The 26,696-nt window shown below is 41.4% G+C and overlaps 1 protein-coding gene across 2 annotated transcripts in view; it reads right to left on the bottom strand.

The window, feature by feature from the left end:
- Window positions 1-475: 475 nt before the first annotated feature.
- The window catches only part of lrmda (leucine rich melanocyte differentiation associated), a 215,525-nt gene continuing 189,304 nt past the window's right edge, over window positions 476-26,696 (bottom strand). Inside the window, exons 7-8 of one of the 2 annotated variants that reach the window (XM_028602683.1) lie at window positions 1,798-1,887; window positions 476-1,385 (exon numbers count right to left, since the gene is read on the bottom strand). In XM_028602683.1, the coding sequence (XP_028458484.1) occupies window positions 1,808-1,887 (80 nt within the window). In that variant the 3' untranslated portion in view covers window positions 476-1,385; window positions 1,798-1,807. Of the gene's footprint in view, window positions 1,888-26,696 lie in introns of both variants that reach the window. The other variant, XM_028602682.1, reaches the window with a different exon arrangement.

Here is a 26,696-nt window from a genome sequence, read left to right on the forward strand (position 1 = left end):
ACATCACATGAGGCTATCTCTGACCTTTCCTTCATCGGTCTGTGGATGATTGATGCGTGGGACTGAAGCTCAACATGGCTTCTTTCAAATCCCAAATACAGCAAGCGTCTCCTTTCAATCTCATCACCATGCTTTATTCAGCTACTTCACCTCTAAAGGATGTGTTCAAGCCTAATGATTTGACCTGAGATGTGTCAGTCAGGGACATCTTTTTAACCACTCTTGAAGTTGTAATGAGTAACATAGGGCTATTCAAAATGCTGATTGGCTCTTTTGGCTTAATACAGAAACAATATATCAATGTGATAAACATTTGATCATCAGGAAAGCAGTGTATGGTGGTGGCAGAGGAAACTGATGTGAAGGAACAAGAGTTCTTTAAAGCTTATAGTTAGGGCTGGCTTGAGACTTGATTTGACACTATAAATAAAATTGAATTGAGTATCAATTCTGCATCAATTTGACAATAGACACGTTAGTTGAACCATTTTAATCAATTGAAGTCATCCCGCTAATACAATTTTATATCAGATCAAATACATCCCATTATTCATGTCAAAAATTTAGATTGGAAGGTTGCCTGGACAACTTTAAATATGATGCTAAAAGATGGCAGCATTTTATCTTGTGTGGTTGTTGTTGATGTGATAAGGTATTAAAAATCATAATAAACAAATTACTGTAAAACCACAGTGATCATAAAAGTATTATCAAATGTAAAAACAAAATAAAAAAAAAACATGCATTTCAACACTAAAACTGTTGAGACAATATTCCATTAGATGCAATTTTCTAAATATTATTACTTTGTTTGCAATGCATCACAAAACAATGCCAATTAATGAAGGGACTATTTCAGTATGATGTAGTTAACTGGTTGAAGACACAATGGCAGAAAAATGCAAAACAACATGAGAAAATGACACCTTTTCCCATAACGATATACATGGAATGCATACTTGGTTACAACTTTGTCCTTTATTAAAGCTGGTATTGGAATGTTTTTGACATTAAAAGCTGCATTTGATAAATCTTTACACATGTGCTAACATATACAGACTTGAAACAGAAACGGACCGAATCATTGCTCAGCTAACAGACAACAAGATACACTGATCATGGATCAAGTTTGGACTAAAAAGCTTAGGGATGTTTAACCAGGCTGTATAAACCTTGTTCTGTCAAACTCTTTGCAATGTCTTATGTTTTAAACAGCAGGTATGTGTGTGTGTGTGTGTGTGTGTGTGTGTGTGTGTGTGTGTGTGTGTGTGTGTGTGTGTAAAAGAGAGAATGAGAGAGATGAGTCCATGTCAGGCCCCAGGTGTGTGACCGTCACCCCTTTCACCCTTGATTAGTGGCAGTAGTGGACGGGTGATCCATCATGGCTGTCAAAGAAAAGGATGCAATTGGCTAAAAGAGAGAGAAAGAGACTGTCCTTGTTTGTGTGTGTGTGTGTGTGTGTGTGTGTTTTGTGTGTGTGTGTCTGGAATTGTGAGGTTGCTGATGCTTAGAGGTAATCATGTCAGTGGGAGTGTCATCTCTGACTCTGAGCTGGAAGCAGGGAGGCAAAAGCAGACCCAGCTCAGCATAGGAGGCCGTAACTATGGGGCTGGGATACGACCTTAAAAAACAACATTCGCCTTACATAACAAAATCTTTTGATGAAGTTTGAATATTTTTCCAGTTGGAGATTAGGTGACTCAAATATCACAAGTGCTTTTAATGAAGAGAGATTGATTTGATCCTCTTTCGTTCTGATAATATTCCTTGTCACTCATGTCCCTCTTTGTGCCTGACCAGCTGTCCATCAGAGTTGGTCGTTTCGGATGAATCTGTTGCCTTCTGAGTGCTTGCCATAGTAGATGTAGCGACACTTGGCGAATACTCCTAAAAACAGTGAGAGAGAGTCAAATGAGGTGTGGGTCATGCTTGTAGTTTTCAAAATAAACAAGAAAACATTTATTATTAAAAATTGGGAAAATATTTATCAATTTGAATGTAATGACCTCATTGTCTGACTGGATTTGTACTGTATTTCTTGGAATATTTCAGTGACAGACAGATAAACTACATACTAACTTGGCATATGCCGATCTGTAGTTTCCTGATCACAGAAATACTTGCCATATTCACATATATAATGTTGTGCAATGTTTGAGTTACAGATGAGCAGCAGTGCTCCCAACCTGTTGGGCGAGACCCTCACAGGGGATCTACAAACTGATGTAACCACAGAATTAAACCAATGCAGGTTTCAAGACATGCAAAACAAGGTGTTGACATTTTATGAGGTAGTAACTGCATTCAATGTGTTCGTGAGACCTCAAGGACACAGATGTATCGTTTCAGCAGAGGTGGGTAGAGTAGCCAAAAATTGTACTCAAGTACTGTTACTTCAGAATAATATGACTCAAGTAAAAGTAAAAAGTAGTCATCCAAATAACTACTTGAGTAAGAGTAAAAAAGTGCTTGGTGAAAAAACTACTCAAGTACTGAGTAACTGTTGAGTAAAAAAATAAATAATCACAAGTAACACAAATTTCCAAACCTTTATACTTTTTTTACCAGGCTCTGCAGGCAGAACTAGAACAAGGTAATGTAGCTGCTGTTTCGCACTTTTACTAAGGTAAACATGCTTTCATTATGAGGCCAGGGGTGTTCCTCCTCATCTCGGTTGATTCTGACATTTTTGTTTTGCTACGACTATAAAGCATAGACAGTATATAAACTGGACCAACAGATCCCATTGCTCTGGACGGAGACCAGTGAAGGATATTAGAATTTTCCGGTGAGCACTGAGCGTTACTGCGCAGCCTCCAACTGAGAGAGACGACGTAAATGTGACGTGAGCAACGTGTCTGAAAGTTGTAAGTCTTCTGGTAGCTGTGCCAAGAGAAATCTCAATCATTCCGAATCTTGCAGAGACGGAGGGCATAGGTATATGTAAGGAGATAACCTAGGCACAGGCTAATTATTGCTAACAAAAATGCTAGTTAACATTAGTAATTAAACCTAAACAGCTCATGTAAGTCAAAACTGCCTGTGAGCTTCTCCTGTACTATACGGTAATTCCCCTACTATGCGACAGTAAGTTGCGTGTTTATGACGCAATTGTTAGCCTATTTTTACAAAAACGTCTGCTACGGAGCCATAACGTGAGGTACAAGGTAATGGATCCTTTTATACATTGTCGTGTTTCTTTAGAAATAAACAATGGACAAATAGAGTCTTTAAACACTTCAGATGTAAAGTTATTCGCTGTCAAAGTGACGTCAAAATGAATGGCAGTCAATGGAATGCTAATGAGAGGTGATCGCTTTGTAGCATCAAAATGGCGCCATAGGAGGTTCGAGTTCTGAAGCAAAGCTTACCCCCTTGCTGTAAAGTTAACCCGTCCCGCCGCTGAGATTGAGTATGGTCACGTGACGAGACTGCCCAACTACGTTTGATTGGTGAAACACAGTCACGTGGTAGAGCCTTTAGCGGAAGTCTCTCTCTCTGTGTCAAAATAAAACATTAAAATGAGGCATATGCATGGGGGGGGAATAAAAACAATGACGCGTAGAATACCAAAGAGGTAAAAAAGAAAAGTAACGAGCTCATTGTAGCCTAATGTAGCGGAGTAAAAGTACAGTTTCTTCTTCACAAATCTACTCAGGTAAAAGTAAAAAGTATAGTGATTTAAAACTAGTCCTAGAAGTATATTCTTTTTCAAAAACTTACTCAAGTAAATGTAACGGAGTAAATGTAACTCGTTACTACCCACCTGTGCGTTTCAGTGAGAAACGTTCAATGTAAACATGTTTGTTTACTACTGTACAAAAACTCCACAGGGTAGCTTTAAATGGCAGGACTGAACTGTAGGGGATGAGAGGTGGTGCTGTGAAGGACGAGCATCTTGTTCCAGAGGAAGACCAGTGTGGCCTTGGGGAAGAGTCCTGACAGCAACAGGCTCACAGCCACCACCCATCACAGCAAGTCATTATTCAATTATCAGCATGCAAGGTATTTGCATATGTACATGTAATAGGCTAATAAAACACACTAGATAATACTGATCAATTTTTGAGAACTAAGACTACTACTAAGATGTGTAATACAGACTCTACAGTATGAACAGTATAAGTTAAGCAAAGGTGAGCTGATTTACAGAAATCATTTAACCAGAATCCTGAAAAAGAAGCCACATGCATTCTATGCAGCCCAGAGAAGAAATCCAAGATGGCCGGCAGTGCTTTCTTGTTGTAGTGAGAGGTGTTGCCGTCCAGTGAAACGGCTGCCCAGAGCTCTCTGACTGGTCTGCTCTGACTCTGATGTCATAGGGCTCCTACTGCCACTTGATGAATGTGGTGTGGGCTGCAGCAGTGTCACCTCTCACCAAATGAGGCAAGGACAAGTGACATTAGTGCTGTCAATGATCCTATGACAGCAGAACAGATACAGCTTTCGCCAGGCTTTCTAAATAGACATCAAGTGTATTATAGGAGTAGGGGGGCCGGGCCAAAGACAGGGCAAGAAAGGAGAGACTTATGGGAGAGGCGGCGTCGCAGAGGGATGAGGGAAGCTCCAAGCGCTAAGTCCAATCACATAATCCAAAGAGACATTGTCATGGGCGGGGAGAGAGTGGCAACTAAGTGACAGAAAGCAGAGACAGGGACAGAGATACTGGTGCCATATTAGTGCCAAGCATATTCTGATGCCACCCTCAATTCTAACCAAACCTGACACATCGCTCTCGTTCCCCCACTCTCTGTGACTCTTCAAAGTAGGCTCCACCAAGTCACACACACACACATGCGCACATATACAGTACAGACGCACGCACGCACGCACGCACGCACGCACGCACGCACACACACACACACACACACACACACACACACACACACACACACACACACACACACACACACACACACACACACACACACACACACACACACACACACACACACACACACCAATCCCTTGCAGCAGTAGTGGGTGTTCTGTCAGGCGGAGGAGCAGTACAGCAGCAGCCCACAGGCCCGAGGATAAGCTCAGTCAATCTAAATCTGGACTTTGTAGTGGAGCAGTGCTCATTTCCCTCATAGCCCAGCTACTTGAGGTGATCCAAACACTGAAGTGTGAGGAGCTGTCACCTCCGATAACATCCGGGACCAGCTCCATGCCTGCCTGCTCCCTCGGTGTGTGAGGGGTACATATACGTGTGTGTGTGCTTCTCTGACAGTGAGGAGATTGGGGCGGGGAGGTGGTGAATTTCAGCTGCCGTGATTTGCCTGGGGATATAGGTGCCACGGCTGGAGACTGGGCTTGACACCACAGGACTCGGGGTGTCTCACAGCGCTCTGATCATATGGGCACCGGGGCCTTTCACATATTCACAGCTTACCCGGCAAGAAACTCACTCTCTCCAGGAGTGGGGCCCTTAAAGAGATTACCCACTGAGGTACCAGAACCAAGACTCCTATGAGACATTAGCTAGAGGGGATATATTTGTAGGTTGCAACCAAAGCCTTTCAGAGATAACCTTCACAGATGAAGGAACTAAAGCTAAAGGCCCCTCAAGCCTTCACAATCTGCTGAGCTCGTCACTAGCCCGTGGGAACTGAGGAGGATTGGAAGGGAACACATTCTGAGATTCTCCAGCACCAATCAGAAAGCTGTGGCAATGTGTGACCTGTAACTCTCCAACAGTGCTTTAAACAAAAAACTATATCTGTGATCAAAGGAGAAATGGAAGAGTAAATTAGGGGAAAGAGCAGTACAAAGAACAGAGTTGAGGTCCCAGTGGGTGAAAAAGTCCTTGAATGTGTGTCTTAATTTTCTGTGCGACCTGGCTCAAGCTCTGGATACCTTTCAGCACTACATTAAGCAGTGTGGTTTGTGCATAAACACACTCCAGTTTCCTGTGTTCCCTTCACAGCGAGAGCCTGCTCTTATTATGAGAGAAATCAAGAGAAAGATGGGGTGGTTAGAGACCCAGAAGAGAATAACTAAGCCAAACTCACTCTTACATAACGCCTTCTAAGGCCACGCTCACGCCTGTGGGGTTCCGCCTGATGAACAGATACTTAATAACAAGTGGTTCAGTGACATACCCAGTACTCTACAATATCCTCTGTGTATCCTAAGCCATAGATGAGCACACTTGAATCAACACCCACACTCTCAGCCATAGACACATTATCGCAAACCCATACACACTTTCATCTCATGCACACAAATATAGCACACGGTGAGAACAGTGGGAGAAGCCATTAAAGTGACAGATTAACAAAGTGATGTGGAGGCTACGGTTTCCATCATGCCCTGGTGGAGGAACAATCAGGCCTTTGTTCTACATATGTCACATGGCACCTTGTTGTTTTTAAGGGGAGTAGTTAAAGCTCTTGTCTTTATTAAAAGACCGTACAGTCTGCATCTTGTATCTTCCTCTTGGTGAATGTTGTAGTGTAAGTTCATTGTCAGACAGTCTGGTCTTTTCAGAGCTGATTACCCAAAGCATGTGTCCTCTCTACAGGGGCTTGATAGGCCATTCTGCCACAGTGTGAGTAAGCCAGCTATACAAAGCCTCCTATGTACAGTGCTTGAATATCAAATTAACACATATGGTAACAAAAGTATTTTTTTGTGTGTGAATATATAATTTTTCTATATAAAGTATAAGGCCACTAAACCAATCCCTGCAGACAACTGAGGACTCAAGATCTGGCAAAGGTCGCAATCTGTGATACTTTAATGCCTTGTTGTACCAAATAACCATGATATATAAACAGAAGATTACAAGTTGTTGATCAATACAGTGTCAGTCAGTAGTTCCTGAGATTTCAAAGTGCCTAGCTGCAGCAGTCCAGCTCATGCTCTTGGTTAAATATTGAATTAACAAAACGGTCACCTGGGTATCTAAGCAGATTTATTTCTCCTTAAAATGTGCTTTCAGTGGATACTTTATACATACATTTTCAAGGACACTTAATATCAAAATACTTTACAATTTAGTAGAAAGACTAAATTATGTCTAATTTCGTCCTAGATAGATAGCAGAAGTCCTGTATCTTTTCAAGATAGCATCTGTTCAGGTCTCAGTTCCACAGTATATTTTTTCATAGTGGGGTCTTTAATATGTTTTTCTAGAAAGCCAAAAAATCTGTGTGTCAGTTCATACTTTGAAAACATTGATAAACGTTAGTAAACAGGAGCACACAGCATATCAAGCACATAATATATTGCTTCTGAAGTACTACTTCATTTGATTCATTACATACTGCTGTAGCCACCAGGCAATGTCTTAAATATGTCATGTATATGTCTAAAATAATAATAATAATAATAATAATAATAATAATAATAATAATAATGCCAGGACAGTGTGTTGTGGAGATCTACATAGTTTTCTAATTTAAATTTGTCTTTGACGGTTGAAGACATGCTATCAACTGACAAGGGAGAAAAAGTCAAGGTACAGTTTCAGGTGCAGAAGCAAATCTAAAGTAGAAATAATAATGACAATAATAATAATAATGACAACAACAACAATGCTTTCTGGTTTGTCATCACTCTAAAATAGACAGTGAGGCCACATATTGATCTTTAAGATTATTATTATTATTTAGTACAAGTCTTTTATTTGGGATTCCTAGCCATATAAACTCACATTGCCTGCTTCACAACTATGCATTTAATCAGCGCGTGCACACACACACACACACACACACACACACACACACACACACACACACACACACACACACACACACACACACACACACACACACACACACACACACACACAAAGAGGGAGAGTCAGAGAGAGAGGAGGGAGATGGAGTGGGTTTAATGATTGTTCCCTGCATAAAATCAGCTTGACTCTTTTCAAGGGCCATCAATATGTCACAGAAAGACACATCCGACGATGTAGCTTTTAACATCAAGGTTATCTATTCTTGGCATGAATCCACTCCCTCCACTCCCGTAGTCTCCTTTTCATCTATCCTCCTCTCGCCTCTCAACTGCTTCCACTCTGTCTTTCTGCTTCTCTACACTATTTACTCTCTTATTTGCTTTCTTTGATTCCTCTGTTTCACTCTCTATATTTTTTTCACTCTCTATATTTTTCTCCTCCTCTGCTTTTTTTGTCCCACCCTCTAGTTTGGCCACTTAGCCGACAATTCCATCAGTGCTGCCATCCATCAGGGAAAAAATGCAATGAAAAAAAAAGCCAATTAACAAGGCAATTACACTTTTTATATTATCTCCAAGGGCTGAAATAACACTGCCGGGCAGGTGGGGGATGGGGTCAGATGGAGCTGGGGCAAGCATCCATAAGAGTTGGTGCGAGAGTGACTTATGAGCTTGGGCCATAGGCTGCTGTGAGCCAGGGCTATTATTGTGGACACGATCCATCTCCGGCTGTCCTTTTAACAGTTCAGCCCAACGTCATGAGATGGAGTCACCACCTCCTCTCTATAGGGAGGCCTGCAGATAGATAATCCCCCTGCGTCCCATAAACCAACGGCCAGTGGACTGTGATTCAGCCTACTGAGAGGCGGGCTGGCACATACAGCACATTGCCACAGAGTGAAATTATATTGTTTCACTTAGTATTGGTATGCTGGATATGTATGTCAGTGTGTGTAGGTTTGCTAGTTTGTATTTTTTCTTAAAAGTACCTGTTAAATATTTGTGGGACTATGCATTTGCTCTATGCTTGATTTCACAGTCAGGATGGTGGAGGCCAATCAAATGCCCAATGAAATCATTTATGTGACTAAAGCTGGGCTCAATTTGGCCAAAAGATGCCAGCAGAAATGGAATGCGAGGCTGAGTTCATGCAGGACATATTCGCTCCAGAAGTGTTCTTCCACATGCCATCCAGCTGCTTCTCAACAGTAAAATGCATGACAGAAATACAGAAATAAACTATAAATACTGGCTAAACTTAACAATGTTCTCCAGCAGGCAAAGCAGCATCCAATGCTTCCCGAATGTTGTCTTTGTAAGAACAATGTTGGCAGTTTATTGTACTTTTGGTTACACTTTACTTGAAGGTATCTACATAAGAGTGACATGACACTGTCATGAACATGTCATAAACATTGTAAACAAGTCATAAACGTTTATCACATAATGCTTCTTTTAGTAAGTGTCATTCATTTTCTGTCATGACAAGTTATGGTTAGGGTTCATGTGTCATGACTGTGTCATGACAGTGTCATGTCACTCTTCTGTAGATACCTTCAAGTAAAGCAGGGGTCTTCAACATTTTTTAGGCCAAGGACCCCTTAGCTGAAAGAGAGACTGAGCAGGGACCCCCTACTACAAATATTGTATAACAATATAGTTGCATATTAAACTGGGACAGATGAAAATGGATACATGGATATAATATATTATTTAAACATCATGTTTTAATGTTAAACATACACTTGCAAGGAAAAGTAAGTCCTTAAGCTTTAAGGTAAACTTAATCTGTGGATGTAATGGCTACTTACTTAGTAAGCGTATCATCAATGTTGTGTAAATGAAATGTTTGTTTTTTGTATGAATAGGCAGATTCATCTTTGCTTATAATATGTCGGATTCATGGGAACGTATATTTTCAGACATGTTTTAATTTAAAAAACAAACAAACTTTCAAATAATATACAACAATCTACAAACAATATTTTGGTGTCCCCTCCCCTGCAGTAACTCTGAGGACCCCCTAGGGGTCACGGACCCCTGTTGAAGATCTCTGAAGTAAAGTGTTACCAAGTATTTCACTGTAATTCCCATGTAGTGAGCGGAGATAGTCACACTGCTCTATGTGAACAAACCTCAATAGGGAAAAGAACCACAGTGGTTGCTCCACCAGAGTATGTACCTACCTATTTATGTATCTAAAAAGCTTCTGTTGTACTACTGTTTTTAACATTTTCTATCACTTTTTTTTACTTAATTTTCTGTTCTACTAGGGGGTTTTTTGTACTGAAAACAGTGTGCTATAATGTTTTGTGATGGAAGAAAAAAAGTAATTTGCACATTTTCTCATACATTTCGTCAACAAAGAAAACGTGATTTATTACATTAAACTGTGACCTAGAATAATGATTCTACTGTGATGCAAACTTCTTTTACATCATACATTTTATTTAAATGATTACAGTACAGGCCAAAAGTTTGGACACACCTTCTCATTCAATGCGTTTTCTTTATTTTCATGACTATTTACATTGTAGATTCTCACTGAAGGCATCAAAACTATGAATGAACACATATGGAATTATTTACTTCACAAAAAAGTGTGAAATAACTGAAAACATGTCTTATATTTTAGATTCCTCAAAGTAGCCACCCTTTTTGCTTTTTTGATAGCGCTGCAAACCCTTGGTGTTCTCTCAATGAGCTTCATGAGGTAGTCACCTGAAATGGTTTTCACTTCACAGGTGTGCCTTGTCAGGGTTAATTAGTGGATTTGTTTCCCTTATTAATGGGGTTGGGACCATCAGTTGTGTTGTGCAGAAGTCAGGTTGATACACAGCCGACAGCCCTATTGGACAACTGTTAGAATTCATATTAGGGCAAGAACCAATCAGCTAAGTAAAGAGAAACGAGTGGCCATCATTACTTTAACGAATGAAGGTCAGTCAGTCCGCAGATTGAAGGCAAAAGGGCCAACAAGTGCTAAGCATCTCTGGGAACTCCTTCAAGACTGTTGGAAAACCATTTCAGGTGACTACCTCTTGAAACTCATCAAGAGAATACCAAGAGTGTGCAAAGCAGTAATCAGAGCAAAGGGTGGCTACTTTGAAGAAACTAGAATTATAAGACATGTTTTCAGTTATTTCACACTTTTTTGTTAAGTACATAATTCCACATGTGTTCATTCATAGTTTTGATGCCTTCAGTGTGAATCTACAATGTAAATAGTCATAAAAATAAAGGAAATGCATTGAATGAGAAGGTGTGTCCAAACTTTTGGCCTGCACTGTATATGTGTGTATGTGGAAGTGAAGAAGAGAGAGTAGTACTGAAAAAAGAGCAAGATGGAAAATGAAAGAAAAATATTGATGGCACCAACATAAGGACCCTCTTATTATCATTTTTATGATGCATATTCCTCACAAAAGAAATGAAGACTTAATATGACATGCTGAAACTAAATCCATCTTTACTAATAGACTCCCTTGTCAATTAGTTAACAATGAGGTGTCACCCATCTCTCTTGGGTCTCAAACAAAACTCCTGTGCGTAACTTTGAAAATTAAAGTGACATTTTTCCTGTCCCAATAAAAAATATTTACTCCATTACACATAAATAGCTGTCATTATGATACATGCCCTGGGCTCGGGCCTTCCCGGTTCCCCTTCTGGCTGTTTACTGCGGCCAAACAACTGCAGCGCCTGCATGTTCTCAACTTCAGCGTATTGATTAAACTTTTAAATAGCTGCCATATAACCCTGGGACATCAGGAAGATTAATTTGCGTCAATGTTCATCTGTAATTCATTAGCCATTTATACTCTCCACATCCACACAGGGAAATGCGCCCCATTTTTCACTCAGGCAGAGGCTGGGGAGAAGGTAGAGAGAAAGAGGGATGGAAGGAGGGCAGGAGACAGGAAGGAGGGGATTATACTGCCTACAACAGAAGTACTCTAACGAGCCAAGAGTGCATAGCACGGCATGCAGGACAGTAAAACATCCAGCATGAATACTAAAAAATACACACTTATATACAGTATATGGTACCCACAATTAGCTATCAATTCCTGAGATGATTATAATTTGCAGTAATAGTCTTGGCTTAACAAGCCCCCATAATGAGATGCCTTTCCATCAACCTGGAGAAACACAGCATAACAGTTGCTTTCTCAGTTGACATTTGATGAGTCTCTGACGTCAGACTTTCCAAATACTTGCCTGCCATGTTGTATACTTCCTGTCAGTCAGTTAGTGGTTAGTCTGTCACCCATTCAAACATCATGTTTCTCGACCACGGTATATATATATATATATATATATACATACATACATATATACATATATATATATATATATATATATATATATATATACATATATATATATATATATATATATATATATATATATATATATATATATATATATATATATATATATATATACACACATATATATATACTAACATAAAATGCATACAAACATATTCTTGAGCTTAATTCATTGTGATGTATTGTGTTTTTGCTTCCATTGTTGGAGTGAACTTTTATTTAATTTTACTTCAGAGACCGAGAGAGATTTAGGAACTGTGTGCATTACTTGGGTAAGAACAACACACTCATTCACGCACGCACGTACGCGCACACACACACACACACACACACACACACACACACACACACACACACACACACACACACACACACACACACACACACACACACACACACAGCCAACAATGGTTAAAAAAATAAGAGGGAGAGAGTGTGTGAGTGGGAGGTGGAGAGTTGAAAGATTTGCTATTGCCATAGGCTGAAAGGCTGTCAGGAGGAGGTTGCGGGGTCGTGGCTCAACCAGCTCTAATCAATACTAGTTTGATTTTGCCACATGATTCTTCTTAAACACATTCTATACGTTTTTATATTATATTTAATTAAACTATAGACAAAAACATAATTATCATTAGACATGCAATGAATCACATACAGTACCGTATGTATCGGCAACTTTGGTTTACATCTGAAAAATGACAATCCATCACTGTCAGTTCACTAAATGGCTATCATCAAACACTTTAAATTGAGGATGGCATTATTCATTGATGGGTGAATTACAGTTATAACCAGATAAATGCCTATCAGTCTTTGTACTTCCAACCTATGAGGATGAGAAGGAAATTGAATTCTGGGGCACATAAATTTTGACTGAAGAAAGAGATTACCGTTGTTGGGGGGGTCTAATGACATTTTTTTTTAAATTAATTTCAGTGACATTTATTCCACATAGAGCCAGTAGAGAACACTGGTTACAGTAGCTCTGGAGTCGGGAGATAAGAGGAGGGTTGTTTAAGACGGGGGACTGAGACAGTTTACAAAGTCCTAAGTCCCCTTAGAGTGCCTTTCTCAAAGCATCCACTATCATCAAGCCAACTCACTGACAACACCTTGCATACAACAAAACTCTCTCCTGCAAGCACAATAATGACAAGTTAGTTATTTACTGCTAGAGTTATTGAAAGGGTTCATCTACCCTTAAGGGCACATGAAACCACTAATGACGCCAGTAATCACAAGTGCTCATTTTCTCCGTCAACATGTGGATCACAAATCACCACACATGCACACCACACGGCCTGACACTGATCGATTGTGTTCTTCATTACAACCAGGATTTGTAATTAAAAGAAAAGCACAGATAAGTGGTTCAAACCTCTGACCGAAATAGAAAGAAAAAGTGAAAATCGCAATTAGAGGTTTGGCTGTGTTCGGTAATTGTGCCGTTAATAAGAGCGGCTAGTGAGTCACTCAATGAAGGTTTAATCACTGGGACAGGATTCAATAACAAAAGAGCATAATATTAATCACCAGAGAGTGATAACTTCACCGTTCATCTCTTTGACATTGGAGGAAGGGATGAATTAATGATGCTCTCCATCCGAACACATTAAATAATAATTATCAGGCAAAACAGCATGAAAGGGACTGCATAATGAACCCCATTGTCAGGTCAATTACAACCACATAAAACTGTTCAAAGGGAAGTAGCATGTTACTAGATAGCCATGCAAGAAATAACAGCAGTGTCTTTATCAGTGGAGGGTGCTAGGTGACCTATTCCCTCTGATACCAGGGCTTAAAATGTTTTTAAGGGGTTGAAATACAGTTTATACTTAGAGGGCACCAAAACTCTGTCAAGCTGAACAAGCCTACTGTAAAGAGCTCAAAGCGTTCAGCGAGGCGTTCAGCGTGGAACACATTGGAAATTGGTAAGCAAAAGATAAATGATGTGACAATGACAGTGTTTTGCCGGCTCTAAAGCAATGTCAGTCGCTAAGTGCCATGTTAACTAAACTCAACCACATACACAATGATGGACTTCACGCATCAGTGGACAAAATGGCACCTCGCTACCTGTCAGTGACAATTTCCATCAAATCAAAGATGGCCAGAAAATTTAGCCACAAGAGGAACTGCTGCTTGAGTTTTACACATGCATTAAAACATGCACGAATAATAAAGCATTGTGAAGTGTTTTCTTCCTTCATCACACCATAAAATTGACAATGGTTGTTTCATAAAGCTTTTGCCTTTCACTCGGCACCATGCACATCAGGTTGTCCTCTAGCTGCTGTTCTTGAGCTAGACATCAATTACCGCATGGCTGCTACCACTCTGAGACACTTTCTTAAACAAACAGCCTGGCACCTCCAGCATGACACATATCAATACTAATCTGACGTCTTGTTCCACAGTCGTTCCCCTCAGACCCTGGCTGGCTGCACCTGCCTGACCGGAGTGCCCATGGTTGGCTGTAGTCCTTCACACTTTCCTACCCTGCAGACATCAAACACTTATTACTCCCCATCCTGGCCCTGCTAACTGACTGGCCTGTCTGGGCCACACAGGGACCCCATTATTAGAGTCATTTCAGTGCCCATCCTGACGCCTGTTAGGCAGTTCTCTACCTGGGGCTCCTGCTCCCTGCCTGCCCGACTGAGTGCCTGGCCAGCCAAACAGTGATTGGACATGACATGGTGACAGAAAACAGGGGAGAAGGGCTATAGAAATAAAAGAACAGAGATGGCAAGAGTGAGGCGGACAGAGATGGGGAGAGAGGAAGGTGGGTATGTTAGCCAGGGCCCTTGTGGCATAGGGTGTGCCCATCAACACGGATGAGCGTTAGCCAAGAGCTGCATGTCACAATGATGGAGGGGCTGGATCACTCACATCAGAGCTTCATCTGACTGGAAGATATCAATCTCCAGGCCTAATCCAATAGGACATGGTAAAATATCCTTTAACATTGCTCTCCGACCCTGCCTTTTGAGTCCCCTGCTTCTGTCTCTCTCGCAGCTGTAAATGTGTGTAACCTTCATTGTTGGACCTCTATTGACCACACTCATTTTCACATCCCATTTCCTCTGTCTCTAGCACTGACAGTCAAATTATGATGGACAAAACAGTACCTTGACACATGGCATTTAGCACGATTTTTCCACTATAAGTGGCAAAAAAAAGGAAAGACAAAATGTGCAGAACACTACCAGATCTGTGCAGTGTCAATATCAGGGATTCTACATTTACAGTATGTCCAGAAACAGGGTACTGAGGAAGCAAGGTTTCTTTTAGGTTTATTAGTTAATGCATATGTGAATATACAATGTGTACTCATTAATTAATTCCTGTAACTTACTTTACTTCTCCTTTTGACAAGACTTAACAATCACTTGAATGTATTCATTTATTTATATTTATTGTATTTCCAGCATGTATATACTGTATACTTTATGATGGCATCATATTGGCTTTAGAACATCTGATCAAAGTACTGCAGTTGAAAATGATCGGATTGCCTAACACTGGCACATTTACAGAAAAGTTGATTAATATGTGTGGTTCATACAAATATACAAAAAAATACTGTTTTTTTTGTATTAGCCTGATGTGCTTACTGGTAAAATGATTTCAAACGGTTCTAAATTATTTACAGAAAAAGTCTATACTGTATAGCAGTAAGCAAGTAACCAACAAATATTGTAATTTCTTTAGAAATAAGGTTGAAGTGATGAAAAATGTATTTTGGGTGACATCATATGCTGCTCAAAATTATTGTGTCAAACTACATGCCGTCATTTCCTGCCAGAACTTAAAAAAATGAACTCACAGTAGCCAATCAGATGCAAGGCTAAGGTGATAGTAGGTTTGTGTTGTGTGTAATATTTCATACCCCTCTGGCTTCCCTGTGCCTCATTCAGACAGATGGCTCCACTGTTACTCTACTTCTCTTAATTAATATGACATATCCCCTGTTCATATGCAGAGAGTGAGGGAGGGGACATAGAGATAGAGGTATGAGGGAATGATTAACTGTGGATCTGTCCCTCATTGTGAGAAATGATCTTGCCTCCTCTGCTCTCCCCAGTCCTCCCTCCCACCTCTCTTAATTTCCGTCTCCCTCACTCCCTTCTCTGTGTCTCTCTTTGGCTCAATTCATGTCTTTCTGCGCCCTCCCCTCTCTTTCTCTTTTGCCCTATCTCTGTCTCCCTCTCTCTTTCGCTCTGCTCTCCTCTCCTCTCCTCTCCCCCTGACACTCTCGGACTGTCCCCAGCCCCCTGCACATCTCCTGACAGGTAGAATAATAACGCTCGTACATCACTGCCCCGAAAAGTCCAATAACCTAAATCTTCACTTGCCACACACCCCGGGACTCAATTACTTTATTGACATGTAATCTTCATAAGGGGAGAAATATTGAGCATGTAAGGTCAGCCGGTTATGAAGACATATTATCATATTATCTGCATGAGGGTTGTAGGGGCTAGGACCTGACAAAGCTAATTATAATGGTACATGTTTCAGAGCTCAGAGCGTATTATCTGCTTGGCTGCTTGGTTGAGCCACAGCTGAGGTATAGAGAAGACGGGGATGAGATTTCAAACCTAATAGGGGCTGGATGTCATCTCAGGGCATGGGAATTAATGAAGCCAAATATTATCGACTGCACATCACAGCACTAATATCCTTGATTTGCTCATTGTATTTGTCAGGATTACCTCGCCATAATCTAATAGCTAACAGCATATCACAATACAAGCTGACCAAGGAGGCAATTTCCAAAACTGTATAATAACAAATAAAATACCATTCCTTCAAGTGTCCTATATAAAGTGCAATAAGATGTTAGTGCTATAGCTTGAGCTGTTACTCAGCTAAAATGTCACAATGGGTTAGCGATGGTAGGAAGGACAGATGCCCATGGCTGTGTTATCGCTTCTCTCCCAAGGTTATCTTAATATCATCCTTTCTATTCAGCTATTACAATCTACTGCCTGCTACATCAAGCAAAACAATAACACAGGCAACGGTACAGCATATTCTACAGTAGATGTACCCTTATAAAACAATGCATTTACTCGTTACCATGAGGATATAATGCAAAGGAGAAAACATTTAACCAAGCTCATTATTTTAACCAGAAACACATGGACATGGATCAGAGGGCACAAAACAAACACTCGGCTAGCCCTGAGACATTGAATCTCAGGGTCACAGTGTGCAAACAAAGAATCCCACCGCCAGACATGTGAACATGTTCATTTAACTTAATCCAATTTCATGCCTATGCCCCCATCTCTGCGATCCAACTGTCCAATTCCTTCGCTCACAACTACTCCTGCAGAAGATGCCTAAAATGGTGTGGAGCGGTTGGCCAGCGATGTCAAAGGTCATGTGTTAACACTTGCTAATGGTGTCAAATGGAGAGACATATTTTTGCTTTCTTTTTCGAGGGTCTCCAGGCACTCAGCACTCCAAAGAATGGAAATGTTCTATCGATTTACACTAAAATAAGAAGTTTTCATTTTCAAAGTTTTTAGTTTCTTAATGACATTTGACTGTACTAATTCCTATGTTCTTCTGCATCTTTTTCACGAAGCACATATATTATAGCAGTACATAACACTCAAGGCAAGGCAAGGCAAGGCAAGGCAAGGCAAGGCAGCTTTATTTATATAGCACATTTCAGCAACAGGGCAATTCAAAGTGCTTTACATAAAACATTAAAGAGTTAGAAAACAATTAAAAAACAATAATAAACAAATTAAAAACATTAAAAGACAAGAATAAAATTGATAGTGCAGTATAAGAATAAAAGTTACAGTGCAGTATAAGAAATTAAAGTTAATAAAATAGATTATTTAAAGAAAAGCAACATCAAAAAGATAGGTCTTTAGCTTAGATTTAAAAGAACTGAGAGTTGCAGCGGACCTACAGGTTTCTGGGAGTTTGTTCCAGATATGTGGAGCATAAAAACTGAACGCTGCTTCCCCCTGTTTAGTTCTGACTCTGGGGACAACAAGTAGACCTGTCCCAGACGACCTGAGAGGTCTGGGGGGGTCATAATGTAGTAACAGATCAGAAATGTATTTTGGCCCTAAACCGTTTAGTGATTTATAAACCAGTAAAAGTATTTTGAAATCAATTCTTTGAGGCACTGGAAGCCAGTGTAGAGACTTCAGTACTGGAGTGATGTGATCCACTTTCTTGGTTTTAGTGAGGACTCGAGCAGAATCAGCTGCAGCTGTCTGATTGATTTTTTAGGGAGACCTGTAAAGACACCGTTACAGTAGTCAAGTCTACTGAAGATAAAAGCATGGACAAGTTTTTCCAGATCCTGCTGAGACATAAGCCCTTTAACCCTTGATATATTTTTAAGGTGATAATAGGCTGATTTTTTAATTATGTTAATGTGGCTTTTAAAATTTAGGTCTGAGTCCATGACTACACCAAGATTTCTTGCTTTGTCTGTTGTTTTTAACATTGTCGTTTGAAGCTGAGCGCTGACTTTCAATCGTTCCTCTTTTGCTCCAAAAACAACCACCTCCGTTTTTTCTTCATTTAATTTAAGAAAGTTCTGGCACATCCAATCATTAATCTGTTCAATGCACATATTTAATTGTTGTATTGGGCTATAGTTCCCTGGCGATAAGGTTATGTAAATTTGTGTGTCATCCGCATAACTATGGTAACTTATTTTGTTGTTTTCCAGCACATACTCTCAACAAATACCACATACTGTATACAAATGCACATTTCAAATATTACATCTTTCTGAGTGGATATGATATGGTTTGATTGCTACCAATTCTGAAGGTTTAGTTTTGAGTATTTCTGTCCTAAGGGAGGGGAAGGAAGGAAATAGCCTTTTAAATCACAACAATCTGGGATAAATTCATGTGTTGGACCAAAATGACTCAGTCAATCCAATCATCTTGTGTTGCAGTGACATAACATGCCAGAAACTATCTGCGAATCAAATTATGATGGTGAAATAACTTGTCCGCTCACATCATCATGACTGAGAGACCTGCTCCGTCTGTTTTAAGTGACTTCAGCAAATCAAAGTGACAGATTAAAAGGTTGTTTTGGACTTCTTAGCATTTCAGTGACCTCGATCTTTTCATTCTGTTTTAGCTGGAAAGATTCCACTACAAACCATAAAAGACCTGCTACTTCCTGTAACCGAGGCTCCCCTTTATATTTTCAGAGAGATAAAATGCATGTCAGTTCAACAAAATAGCGCTGACAATCATTTCAAGTTGACCTTCTGGACTTTAAGACAGGGCAAGACAAGCTGACCCATACGTTTGTGACACTGTGTCTGTGTTTGGTGAAGATCAAATGTTGTTCATTCAGTTTGATAGTGAGTGTAAAGTAAATAGAAGCACTGGAATCCCAGCGTATAGGATAATAGCCTTCTCTTTTCTTTACAAGCAAAAAATCCAATGCAATGAATAATCTAAATGGCACTTAATGTGAGATATGCTGATACTCTGACAATAGTTTGTGTTCAGACATCACAGCTTACGGTCTCCCAATTGTATATTGATGCCGAGGCAGTTGACAATAAATCAGTGGATTCACCAGTGAGTGAGAAAACACTTTAGACAATGGCCCAATGGAGCTTACCGTAATTGACAGATGAGTTCAGCTCTTTCCGCCACAAAAGCTTTGGAGCATTGAAGGTACCTGGGAATGTGTGTGTGTGTGTGTGTGTGTGTGTGTGTGTGTGTGTGTGTGTGTGTGTGTGGTGATACCAGCATAATTATTAATGACTATTTAGGACTTAAAAACCTCAAACCTCTATAAATGTTCAATGCAACATCTGTCCCATAGAACTTGAAATTATAACTATGCTTTAGAAGACAATTACGGTTGATCACAATTATTTTCATAGTTTATCCATCATTATGGATAATAGTAACATTATACACATCAGGTTAATTGCTAGGATCTGGGAAAGTGGCAACTTAGCTACAAAAAAGTCAGACGGAGCAAGAAATATGAGCAGTCGAACTATCACAAAGGTCCTAAAAACCAGGTTAGCTGTTGAGAGGAGAAAATGAAAGCAGTAACATTATGAACCAAACTGTATGTTGTAAACATCCATCACAGTTTCTAGACCAACTTCATTGTTGACCTACTTACTTGCCTTTATCTTACCTTTAAGATTTCCTGTGCAATAAAACATTTCAGGCTCACTCAGCTTTGGTTTTACCCCCCTAAAAAAGTGGTTAAGATAATCTGGTTAAACGGTTGCCTTGTTTAAAAGCTGTCTGAATCCCCTGTCACTCAATATTTTTGCTCCGTGGTGCTGCTAAGTTCCTAGATAACAGCAATTACTTTGGTGAGTACAATGTTGTCATAACAATCAGAAATACTCTGCCAAAACTACAAAAGTAAAACTGAGATCATTTTTGAATTTCTAGGCAAACCTAAGTCTGTGATTCTTAAATGTATGTGATTCTGAGTTTGCCTATTTTTTCAAGACAAATGTGTGCTCTCATTACTATGGCGATACACAAGCATCTGCATGTTTGTGTTCATATACTTTACTACATGGCTAACCAGGGCAGGTAGCTGTTTTCGTGTGTGATTGCCACTTGGGGCCTGTCCTCTAACAGGACACCACTTTATGTAGCTGTGTAAATGATCACTGGTGGCCCCCTTTCTCACTACACATTAGTGAATTCTTGGCATGTATAACTCCGTTACCATCATGTCTGACAGAAAAGTTCAGTGATGTAGCACAGCTGTTAAGCCATGCAGAATGTGTTGTCACCCAGCATGATAAACTGTCCACCGAGTGAATTGGATTCTAATTTGTTGGAGCCATTAACCAGACTAGCATTAAGGCATGTTTTCATCCTGAATGATTACTGTGTGAGATCAGTTACCCTAGACTTACGATCTACAGAAAATATAATTTATTAAAACACCCTGATTAAGATATATGATCCTACATACACCAACAAGACACATGCATTTAGCAGGTAGTGTATCTAATTTTGTTAACTTGCTGTATCATGCAATATAAAATATGTGACATTGTGCATCTGTGTAAACATCCCTGATAATGTACAATAATTACAAATCTACAAGGACTTATTGATGTCTGATCCTGTCCCCTTTAGCATGACAAGTTGTCCAGCATCTGCCAGCATGTTAGTAGCTATTCATCAGAATGAAGGGTAGTGAGCCCTCTCTGCCTGCTCACCAAGCAATTTGTTTCAAGGGGTACTGACACAGAAGAAAACTGGTGGACCCAACATCCATCCTGCTGTAAAAATATCCAAAACCATCTGGCAGCTAAACTTCATCTTAAATTACTATGATGGACTCCCACCTTTGGAAACCATAAAGACTACAAAAACCTGCTCCAACTTCTGACTGAAAGTACGGCTGGAAAGCACAGGCCCTATCTCAGTTGTTTAACCACTACAACAAACCATGGTGGAAAAATAATAATGTTCTGCTACTGTACTGAGAATGACCAGTGAAACTGGGAAGTACACCAAAGTCCAAAGCACCACCGGTGTGTTTTTCCAAGAGGGCTGGGCCTGCTTGGCAGAAACTCATGTCCTTGTCTATTTGTCTGACACATTTGGAGTAGAAGCTAACATATTGCTTCAAACTTGCGTCTGTAAGTTTTAACGGGTGAGTCCAGTTGGGTTTGTATCATCATAAACAACAAAGGTTTGTCTGCAGTGCTCACAGACAGTAAAGATTTAGGAGGCAGCTGAGAAAATCATATTTCAGTGGTGATGGATCAAGGAATTCAAAAATGTGATTGTTCGCTTTCAGGCTCAGTGTGCAAAACTCTTAATCTTCATTATAAAATTATATAGGTATTCCACAAAAGCTGCAGCATCAGATTCATTTGTACAGTGACTTTTGATTAAAAACAAACATTCAGATAGAAAAAGTCTAATTTGATCTGGGAACTCTTTTTGTGATCATAATGACATTGCTTAGATCACTTCAGTCAAAACAACTCCAGCATACTTTAAACTATGAAACATCCCTTATTAAGGCAGAATATCACAGAGAGAAATATTTACTTTTATACCACAGGTAAGATGAACTAACAGATAAATGTCTTGAAATGGCTCAGAAGCTGACAGTCCTATATTTTCACTTTAAGTTTTTGCTGTATACGTCCAACATCAGTTTAAGAACTCAAGACACTCAGGAGACTCTTTCAGCTACATCAAAAGGCAAGGTAAAAACAATAGTGTCACTGACATTTCCCCAAACCCAGCACAAACAGAATTATTCACACACTGTGAGCAGAGTGCCATCCGATAACGGTGAGATAATGACACTTGGTGGTAGGCAGCTTTCTCAAAGCAGTTTAGAACTGGCACGTCAGAGTTCGGCAGTTAAGCCTGTCATGGAAGTTGAGGAGGTTATCCTGGCATTTTAATCTAGCCTGCTTCTGAAGGAGAAAACGTAGAGGTGATTTCCAGGGTAGTAATAACAATGACAGGCTTGCCTCCAAAAATGAGCTCTCATCACTTTGGATGCGGACAGTGCAGTGTTATGTGAAGCTGCGGTGAAGGATTGCAGGCCCGGTTTGCCTCGTCCCCTCTCCCCTCATCAATCTCTATAGGCCGGCTTTAATGGATATTCATGTTGCCGAGCCAATCCACTCCTGGGAGGAATAATATCACATCATCTGACTCACATAAAGGAAATAGAGCCTGTCCTCATACACGGGGAGTATACACCGCTGTGATATGCAGCAGGAGCTACCTCGCAAAAGAATAGATTGATGTGACTGAATTTTCAGATTCTTGTTCATTCAATAAAGTACAAGTCTGGGTTAGACAAATGTATTATGAAACAGGTTTAATAATTAGTGTCTTATTTGTGTCTTAGTACTATAAATCACATACACAACAAATACAGGTACCTACACATGCACACACATACAGTAACATAATACCTTATTACGTATATACTTACACATTGAGGGATAAAAAATTTACGACCAGAGAGAAAGACGAATGACTTAATTTGATCTTTTTATTATAATTTTCTATTTGTATTATTTTCTGCTTGTTATTTTTTTCTTCTTTATCATTTTTCCTTAAAGGCTATATAACTAAACATGTATCAGTGTGTATAATAGATGAAAAAGCCATGCTTACTGGAAGGGTAAAAAAATATCACAACAAATATGGAGGGTGTATTGCTGAATACCCACGAAAGTGCAGCGTTGATTGCAAACTCTTGAAATCTACAGGACATATTTATTAGCAGTGCCTTATGGTTACACTGTGTTGAGAGGGGACCCCAATTAACTGTTACACCGCTGAATGGAATGCTGGGTACAGCTCGCAACAGTACATTCAAGAACAGATGAAGAAAGAGAAACCTGAGATGCTGCATTCAAGCATCAGCAATGTAACTTTTGGAATGAACGCTTTCATTCCCAAATAGCTAGCTGTTAGCAAATGACGCATACACTTTAGCATTGCTAGTGGACGCAACTATGTCATGGCAGGTGTATTGCTCAGGACCGAAAGAAAGTGCGGTGTTGAGTGTGAAGTTATTGGGATGAGCAGTTCTCGAGAAAGCTGCAAGCAGCAATACCAGAGGCCAAGCAATCGGCCCATTCTAAACAGGCAGATTTTGAACGGGCACTGCACTAGTTTTTTTAATAATACCACAGGGCTATCTGAAAGCAAGTTAAAGTGGTGAAAATATTCTGAATATAAAGTAGGGAACCATCACCTTATTGTGGTGGAGAGGTTTGTGTGTCCCTATGAACCTGAGGGCTGTGTTGTCTGGAGCTTGGTGCTCCTGGTAGGATCTCCAATGGCAAAGTGGTCTCAGGTGAGGGGCCAGACGAAGAATGGTTCAAAAACCCTATGAGTGACAGAGGAAGAGATAGAGTGACTCTGCCGGGAAGAAGTTCGGGACCCCCTTCTGGAGCCAGGCCCAAATGGAGGGCTTGTCAGAGAGCGCCTGATCGCCAAGTTTGCCACGAAGCCCGGCCGGGCACAGCCCGAAAAAGCTACGTGGCACCTATCTCTCCATCCCATGGGCCCACCACCTGTGGGAGGAACCGCTGGGGTCGGGTGCGCTACCACATGGATGGCAGTGATGGTCAGGGGCCTCGGACCAGACCCGGGCAGCAGAGGTTGGCTCTGGGGACGTGGAATGTCACCTCTCTGTGGGGGAAGGAGCCGGAACTTGTGCGTTAGGTGGAGCGCTACCAGATCTGGTGGCGCTTACGTCTACGCACAGTCTCGGTTCTGGAACCATACTCCTGGTTTGGGGTTGGACTCCATTCTTCTCCGGAGTTGCCCAGGGTGTGATATGCCGGGCGGGTGTGGGGATACTCACAAGCCCCCGGCTGAGCCCCGGTACATTGGAGTTTACCACGGTGGAGAAGAGGGTCGCCTCCCTATGCCTGCGGGTTGTGGGGGGGAAAACTCTGTTGTTTGTGCATATGCACCAAACAGGAGTTTTGAGTTATTTGGCATTCTTGGAGACCTTGAATGGAGTCCTGCATGGGGCTCCAGTGGGAGACTCTATAGTTCTACTGGGGGACTTCAACGCGCACATGGGCAATGATGGAGACACATGAAGAGGTGTGATTGGGAGGAACAGCCTCACTGATCTTAATCTGAGTGGTTGTTTGTTGTTGGACTTTTGTGCTAGTCATGGATTGTCTATAACAAACACCATGTTCGAACATAGGGATGCTCATAAGTGTACTTGGTACCAGAGCACCCTAGGCCAAAGGTCAATGATCGATTTTATAATTGTTTCATCTGATCTGAGGCCTTATGTTTCGGGTGAAGAGAGGGGTGGAGCTGTCCACCGATCACCATCTGGTGGTGAGTTGGGTCAGGGGGTTGGGGGAAGACTCTGGACAGACCTGGTAAATCCAAATGGGTAGTGTGGGTCAATTGGAAACATCTGGACGAGGCCCCTGACCGACAGACTTTCAACTCACACCTCCGGCGGAGCTTTTCGTGCATCCCTGTGGAGGATGGGGGCATTGAACCCGAGTGGACAATGTTCAAAGTTTCCATTGCTGAAGCTGCGGCGGGGAACTGTGGTCTCAGGGTCTTAGGTGCCTCAAGGGGCGGTAACCCACAAACACCGTGGTGGACACCTTTGGTCTTTCTGGAATATGTTATCCCAGAGGACTCCGTAGGCAGTTGCAGGGTACCGAAGGTACCGAAGGGCCCAAAGGGCTGCAGCCTGTGCCGTGAAAGAGGCAAAGCAGAGGGTGTGGGAGAAGTTCGGAGAAGACATGGAGAAGGACTTTCGGTCTGCACCAAGGTGCTTCTGGAAAACCGTTCGCCACCTCAGGAGGGGAAAGCGGGGAACCATCCAAGCTGTGTACAGTAAGGATGGGACGTTGTTGACCTCAACTGAGGAGGTAAAAGAGCAGTGGAAGGAGCACTTTGAGAAATTCCTAAATCCGACTAATACGACCTCTACGTTAGAGGCAGAGCTGGAGGATGATGGGGGATTGTCGTCAATTTCCCTGGGGGAAGTCGCTGAGGTAGTCAAACAACTCCACAGTGGCAAAGCCCCGGGGATTGATGAGATCCGCCCAGAAATGCTGAAAGCTCTGGGTGTGGAGGGGCTGTCTAGGTTGACATGCCTCTTCAACATTGCGTGGAAGTCTGGGACAGTGCCAAAGGAGTGGCAGCCCGGGGTGGTGGTTCCCCTGTTTAAAAAGGGGGACCAGAGGGTGTGTGCCAATTACAGGGGTATCACACTTCTCAGCCCCCCTGGTAAAGTCTACTCCAAGGTGCTGGAAAGGAGGGTTCGGCCGATAGTCCAACCTCGGGTTGAAGAGGAAGAATGTGGATTCCATCCTGGTCGTGGAACAACGGACCAGATCTTCACTCTCACAAGGATCCTGGAGGGAGCCTGGGAGTATGCCCTTCCGGTCTACATGTGCTTTGTGGATCTGGAGAAGGCGTATGACCAGGTCCCCCGGGAGATACTGTGGGAGGTGGTGTGGGAATATGGGGTGAGGGGGTTCCTTCTCAGGGCCATCCAATCTCTGTATGATCAAAGCGATAGCTGCGAGGGCTACGCTTTGTCACCAATCCTGTTTGTAATATTTATGGACAGGATATCGAGGCGTAGTCGGGATGGGGAGGGGTTGAAGTTCGGTGGGCTGGGGATCTCATTGCTGCTCTTTGCAGATGATGTTGTCCTGATAGCATCGTTGGCCTGTGACCTTCAGCACTCACTGGATCGGTTCGCAGCTGAGTGTGAAGCGGTTGGGATGAGGATCAGCACCTCTGGATCTGGACAGTGCCTACTCCAGGTAGGGAATGAGTCCTTACCCCAAGTGAAGGAGTTCAAATACCTTGGGGTCTTGTTCAGGGGACAAAGGAGTGAGGGGACAAAGGAGTGGGATATTGTTCGGAGAATCGGTGCAGCGGGGGCGGTATTACATTCAATTTATCGTACCATTGTGACGAAAAGAGAGCTGAGCCAGAAGGCAAAGTTCTCGATCTACCGGTTAGTCTTCGTTCCTAAAAAAAAAAAATTTAAGCGGGCCTTTTTTTAGGTGGCTAAAATATGTTTTTGCTGCTGACCCTGTCCACAGCAGTACAGTAGTGCTTTGCAGTGTCGGAAATCCGTTTCTCCAAACTGGGGACATGCTGACCACCATCTACTGTACAGGTT

Source organism: Perca flavescens, chromosome 17, assembly GCF_004354835.1.
Source record: "Perca flavescens isolate YP-PL-M2 chromosome 17, PFLA_1.0, whole genome shotgun sequence".
NCBI lineage: Eukaryota > Metazoa > Chordata > Actinopteri > Perciformes > Percidae > Perca > Perca flavescens.